The 6868-nt window shown below is 42.7% G+C and overlaps 1 protein-coding gene across 2 annotated transcripts in view; it reads left to right on the top strand.

The window, feature by feature from the left end:
- Positions 1–91: 91 nt before the first annotated feature.
- PRMT9 (protein arginine methyltransferase 9) overlaps positions 92–6868 on the top strand; it is a 32695-nt gene continuing 25918 nt past the window's right edge. Inside the window, exons 1-2 of one of the 2 annotated variants that reach the window (XM_066386161.1) lie at positions 92–454; positions 2687–2835. In XM_066386161.1, coding sequence (XP_066242258.1) covers positions 278–454; positions 2687–2835 — 326 coding nt within the window. In that variant the 5' untranslated portion in view covers positions 92–277. The remainder of the gene's footprint in view (positions 455–2686; positions 2836–6868) is intronic. The other variant, XM_066386170.1, reaches the window with a different exon arrangement.

Below are 6868 nucleotides of genomic sequence, written 5' to 3'. Positions count from 1 at the left end.
GGCCGCGACGTGCCGGCGTCGGGCGCGCTGACGTTCGCATAAGCGTGTGCCACCGCCTAGTGTCTGTAGTTGCTCCCGGTCTCCGGCGCCCGCACGTCCGGGAGGGGGCGGGGCTTCCGCCTAGACGGTGGCTCTTGCGGCAGACGGATCTCTCTGTTGCTTCTCGTGCTCTACTTCGTGTCCTGGACGTGTAGCTTTGGACACGGTTTTGTCCTTCGTGTACCACAGCATCTCTCCTTTGCTTATACAAGCGCAGGCTTAGGGCAGTGACTCTGTTATGTCGAGCTCGCGGCCCAGGCCCCGTCGGGGCGCGGGGGTGGCGGGACGGGACGAGCTGGTGTCGCGGTCCCTGCAGAGCGCCGAACACTGCATGCGCGCCCAGGACTTCGGCACCGCCTACGCCCACTACCTTCTGGTGCTCAGCCTGGCGCCGGAGCTGAAAGACGACGTGAAGGTGAGGACACCCCTTCTTTCTCTCACTGGCCGGCAGGCCCTCTGTTCTTCTCTTAAAAGTAAATAAATACATAAATAAACTGGAAGGTGGGGGCTAAGTTGGGTTGCTGGTGATTGCTATGAGCATTTGCTGTTAAGCCTTGGATTGTCTTGTGCACACCCACAGCTAGTCCATCAGAAAATCCGCTCTGCTCCACCTTCAAAATACACCCAGAATCTCTCATCGCTTCTCACCACCTTCTCCTTTGCTACCCTGGTTTAAACCCAGGCCTCTTCTGCTGACTGTTTCAATAGGCTCGCAGCTGGGCTTTCTCCTGCAGCCTGTGTCAACATGGCCAGCCTGCCAGCCTGTCACTCAGATATCAAAGGCTGTTTGCAAATGAGGTCTCAGGTGATCACTTCCCTAGGCCTATATTGAATGCTAGCAGCCCGTGCCTCAGGTCCTTTGCACTTGTCCCTAGTGTATGCAGAAGGAATGCCCTGGGTTTCTGCAGTTGAATATACTTTGGAGTTAGCCTAACTATTCATCAGATGATGCATTCTTTTAGTTTCAATTACTGGGTCATCTGTGACAGTTATTCTGTTGAAAGGCTGTACTTTTTTTTTTTCCAAGTGATTTGGGACTCTGCATTTGCAAAAGTGATTTAATTTTGCATTCAGTTTTCAGCCTCAAGCTACTTTGCTTTATTTCACTCAGGGTTTCTCAACCTCAGTACTACTGACATTGTGGGTGGGATACTTCCCTGTTGTGGAGGGCTGTGCTGTATACACTGCAGCGGGTTTAGCAACATCCCTGACTCCATCCCATAGATAGCAACAGCCTCTGGACCTCTGTAGTTCACATAAACTTAGTGTAAATATCAGGACCAGCTGCCTTACAGGAGAAGGTGGTATGTTTAGTTAGTTTGCTTTTCTAGGCAGCAGTAGAATATCAGATTATTTCTAGTGCATTTCCTCTATTCCTCCTTAGTTTCCTCTTGTAAAACAGAATACTTTTTAAAAAAAATATAGCCATTTAACATGTGCTAAATTATATCTAAATTTTGTATTTCAGTAACTAGCTTTGTTTCTTGCAGAACAAAGTCTATATTTCTTTCCTGGGCTTTTGCAAATACTTGTATCTCTAGTATTATTTCCTGTTACTCCACTCACTATACCCACATGTCAGCCACACCAACCTACTTACCTATCGATTCCCTGATCCATTTCATATAATCTGTGCTTTTTTCCCCTCTTACACCCTAGAATCTTATACCTTATTCTTGGCTCTCTGGTATACTTCATCAGAATTCAGTTTCAGGTCTTAACGTCTTCTGTATAAAATAGGTGAAGATGATGTAAATTGCATTCATGATAAAGCTAGAATGACTGAAGCCTTCTCCCATTCTATGTGTTGGTGTGGAGAATGTCTGGAGGGAGATGTAATTGAAGTGAGGGTGACAGTGGGAAGGCTATTGTTGTAGTCCAGCAAGTGATTAAAAGGGCCAGATTATGTTGTAATGCTGGGGATGGAAAGGAGGTGACAGATTTAAAGATATTGAAAGAGAATGGGCTGGGTTCGAAACCAAATGTATTGGAGTTAATGTAGCATCATAAGATGACTCCATGGTTTGCAGTCAGGTGGCACCTTAACCTTACATACTCTGTGAGAGGAATGTGATGGGCTCATTTAGAACGTTTCGAAGTTTTTCAAAATTGTACGCTAAAATTCTCTCTATGAGGCCTCTGAGGCTAGGAAGGGGATTTATGTTGTCCATGCTATTCTTTGTCCACCAATTCTTCAGAAAATATTTGAGTTGAACTGAATTTGAGATGACTGATAGGAAGTTGTATCAGGAATCTGAGATTCAGAAGAGGGTCTTAATTGGTAATAGATGTAGCATCCATCAACACATAGGTGTTAGTTAATGCATTGGGGGTGGATGAAACAAGAGAAGAAAGCCACGGACAAACTCCCAAAGCACAAGAGCCCACAAAAGAGAGGTCAGTGAAGAATGTGAAATGGCAGCTAAGAATGGAGAGAGTTTAGAGAGTGGTCAAACTGCCACCACGAAGGTGATAAAAGTTAATCATTTATGTATCTGTTTGTTTAGCAAACAGTGCCTTTTAAAGCTAAATACAATTTAAGGTGATTGTTCAATTATAGTTATGTTTTATTTTCTGGGGCATCATCAACCTGTATTCGTTCATCATTTTTGTTATTGACAAATTTCTTGTTCTCTCTTTTGAAAAGGAAACCTTTCAGTATACACTCTTCAGGTGGGCCGAAGAGCTTGATGCTCTCAGTAGAACACAAGACTTACTTGGTTGCTATGAGCAAGCCCTGGAACTGTTTCCTGATGATGAGGTGATTTGCAATAGTATGGGGGAGCATCTCTTCAGGTGTGTAATGATTTCAGATTACTTGCTAAGAATCATTCTGGCCTGACCTGTGGTGGCGCAGTGGGTAAAGCATTGACCTGGAACACTGAAGTCGCTGGTTCGAAACCCTGGGCTTGCCTGGTTTCTCTCTCTCTCTCTCTCTCTCTATCTCTCTCTCTCTATTTCTCTTTCTCTCTCTAAAAAAAAAAAAGAATAATTTTGTATCACTCTAGATCGAGGATAAATTGTGAAGTAATTTGAACAGGGAAAGTTTAACATAAAGAATTATTAACTATAACAGGATCAGTATAATGAGGGATTGGCTAGTAAGATATAAGGCGAATTCAGAACATAGGAATAGCAGATATAATATAGAATAACAGAGCAGTTTTAATATTACATCTTATAATGTATGATAGCCACTACCCCTAAGGCTGAGATGGAGTATCAAGGAAGAGTCCCCCCACTAGGCTGAGACTAGACCTTATTGAAGAGGACATCACAGGATGGCAGGGAAGGCCTGTGGTGCCTGGCCAGGGAATTTGTAAAGCTGCTCTCTGGAACTTGCTGAAGTATGCCATTGGGATTTCTCTCTATTCTCCATAGAAAACTGGTAAAAACCAAAGATTTTTATTTTGGATTTGTTTGAATAAATCTAGTCTCACTTCTTTGTGCAAAGTAAAGGGAGAATTCTTGTTTGGAAACACCATTATAATGTCCTATTCTATATAGTAAGTAAAATCATTTTATACCTTTGGTATTATTGCTTTGCTCATCTGGTCATTTTTTTTTGGTATGAAAAGTTCTGTATAAGAAATATCTTATTCAAACTATTAGCTTCAGTAATGTAAGTAATCTGTAGTTTAATAGTCTTTTTTTTTTTTTTTTTTTTTTTTTTACAGAGAGAGGGACAGATAGGGACAGATAGACAGGAATGGAGAGAGATGAGAAGCATCAATCATCAGTCTTTCGCTACGACACCTTAGTTGTTCATTGATTGCTTTCTCATATGTGCCTTGACCGTGGGGCTACAGCAGACCGAGTAACCCCTTACTCAAGCCAGTGACCCTGGGCTCAAGCTGGTGAGCTTTGCTCAAACCACATGAGCCTGCGCTCAAGCTGGCATCCTTGGGGTCTCAAACCTGGGTCCTCCGCATCCCAGTCCGATGCTCCATCCACTGCGCCACCGCCTGGTCAGGCTATAGTTTAATAGTCTTAATTGAAATGGCTGGGGGAGTGAAATGAATACTCCTTTATTTTTATTTATTTATTTTTAATTTTAATGAGAGGAGGGGAGATAGACAGATTTCTGCATGCACCTGGCAGCCCCCATCTGAGCATCGTGCTCTGCCCATCTGGGGAAGATACTCACAACAGAGCTATTTTTAGCACCCGAAAAAGAGTTCCCACAGAGCCATCCTCAGTGCCCAGTGCAGATGAGCTAGAATCAATTGAGCCATGGCTGTGGGAGGGGATGAGAGAGAGAAAGGGGAGGAGAAGCAGATGGTTGCTTCTTCTGTATGCCATGACTAGGAATCAAACCCAGGACTTCCACAGGCCAGGTCGATGCTATACCAATGAGCCAACTGGCCAGGGCCTGAATACTCCTATAAGAGACAAATATTTGACAATTTCTAGTTGTAGAGTATGGTAGTAATATGGAATACAAGCCTTGTCAACTAAGGCTTGTTTGTTCACTCTGACAGCAAACCTGATTCTGGTACACAGACTTCATCTCTACAAGTTAGCAGCCACTTTCTATTTAAATGATATTTAGTTTAAAAAAGATGTTTTAGCCCTGGCCGGTTGGCTCAGCGGTAGAGCGTCGGCCTGGCGTGCGGGGGACCCGGGTTCGATTCCCAGCCAGGGCACATAGGAAAAGCGCCCATTTGCTTCTCCACCCCCCCCCCTCCTTCCTCTCTGTCTCTCTCTTCCCCTCCCACAGCGAGGCTCCATTGGAGCAAAGATTGCCCGGGCACTGGGGATGACTCCTTGGCCTCTGCCCCAGGCGCTAGAGTGGCTCTGGTCCCAACAGAGCGACGCCCCCCGGAGGGGCAGAGCATTGCCCCCTGGTGGGCAGAGCTTCGCCCCTGGTGGGCGTGCCGGGTGGATCCCAGTTGGGCGCATGCGGGAGTCTGTCTGACTGTCTCTCCCCGTTTCCAGCTTCAGAAGAATACAAAAAAAAAAGATGTTTTAATAACTTCAAATTAGTTATAAATATATATTTTAATTTTTAAAAAATTGATTTTAGTGAGAGAGGAAGGGAGAGAAAGAAAAACAGGAACATTGATCTGTTCCTGAATGTGCCCTGACCAGAGATGGAACCGGCAGCCTCTGGACAATGCTTTAACCAACTGAGCAATCTGGCCAGGGCTACATTTTAATTTCAATTTTTTTTTAGTTTGTATAAGTAGAGTTGCTTTATAAGATTCATTTATATTTCCAGATTATACATGTGTAATGATCATTAACATTAGAAAGCTTATGTTTTAGAATAAACTCAATTTAACAGAAAATTGGAGCTCTGCAGTTTTGACAGATTGTAACTGTCGGTGACCTGTTTTTCTAAGGTATTAACCTGAGCAATTACCAGTCATTGAGATAAAAAAAAGAAAAATACTTGGTGCTAGTTTGCTTCTGGGGAAATGTAACTATGCAACATTTCAAATTTAGACATTTGGCAGTTCGTAATTTGTGATAGTGTGGATGTGGCTTTTACTATACAGTTTACCTTTGTTCTGTAGGACTGTGGTTCCTAGCTTTTGTTCTGCTCTACTGTACTCATCACCAAGAGAATCACTGTTTCAGGAGAAAAGGATTTCCAAAGGAAATGATAACTTACTTTCCTGACATTTGTTTGTGAAATAGAATTTGTGCCTGAAGTGCTACTTCTTTACAACCTTTTGTTAGCCAATCATCAGATTAAAAATAATGTTCAATTGTTAATCAGGAAGATAATATTTTTTTTCTAGTTAAAAGAAGAAAGGTAGGCCTGACCTGTGGTGGCGCAGTGGGATAAAGCGTCGACCTGGAACATTGAGGTCGCCGGTTCGAAACCTTGGGCTTGCCTGGTCAAGGCACATATGGGAGTTGATGCTTCCTGCTCCTCCCCCTTCTCTCTCTCTCTGTCTCTCTCTCTCACTCCTCTCTCTCTAAAAAAATCAATAAATAAAATATTTTTTTAAAAAAAGAAGAAAGGTATCCTTACAATTTGTTGATATTGACACACATTCTTTCAATATGAGATATACTTTGAGTGGATCATCTTAGATCAGCATTGTGGTTTAAAAACACTAAATTATATATTAAGGATCAAGCCTAAAGGAAGTGCAAACCGAGGACATGACTAGATGCAGGCTTGGCATTGATCAACAGATTGTTGATATTTTGAAATATTAAAATACCCATTGTTAAGTTGGTCTCTTGACAAATCATGATTACATATGATGTATTTGTACTGTACTGTGTGCTGTGGCACTTGCAGAATAAGAATAAGACAACTTTTTCTTCAAGATACTTAAAAAGGAAGGATATGAGTGCCTATCTTTATTTAGACTATTCCATTTTTTCAGAGAGGAGAGAGAGAGAGAAAGAGGGGGGAGAGAGAGAGAGAAGGGGGAGGAGCAGGAAGCATCAACTCCCATATGTGTCTTGACCAGGCAAGCCTAGGGTTTTGAACTGGTGACCTCAGTGTTCCAGGTCGATGCTTTATCCACTGTGCCACCACACGTCAGGTGAGTGCCTATCTTTTGACATAGGGCCATTTCCTTTTGTTAGAGTGTGGTTTCTTGTTTGGAGTTCCCTTTTCTTTTTTCTTAAACCATACTCAGAATGAGTAGTCTGATTCAGTTTCTTTAAAATGGATAGAATGCTTCAGATTGCTTGTGAAGAAGTCTGAGTGTAAAAGGGTTCTACTAGTTCACTTCTCTTCAATGTGTGGATCACACGCTGCTGCTGATCCATAAATTGCCAATCAGTGACAGATACAGAAATTGAGAGTGTTTAGATATCGAATAGCAATTTGACATTGCTATAAATCCAAGTATGTGATTAG

Source organism: Saccopteryx leptura, chromosome 1 (assembly GCF_036850995.1).
Source record: "Saccopteryx leptura isolate mSacLep1 chromosome 1, mSacLep1_pri_phased_curated, whole genome shotgun sequence".
Classification (NCBI taxonomy): Eukaryota; Metazoa; Chordata; class Mammalia; order Chiroptera; family Emballonuridae; genus Saccopteryx; species Saccopteryx leptura.
The sequence above is the reverse complement of the archived record's forward strand: the minus strand, read 5'-3'. Positions and strand labels throughout refer to the sequence as shown.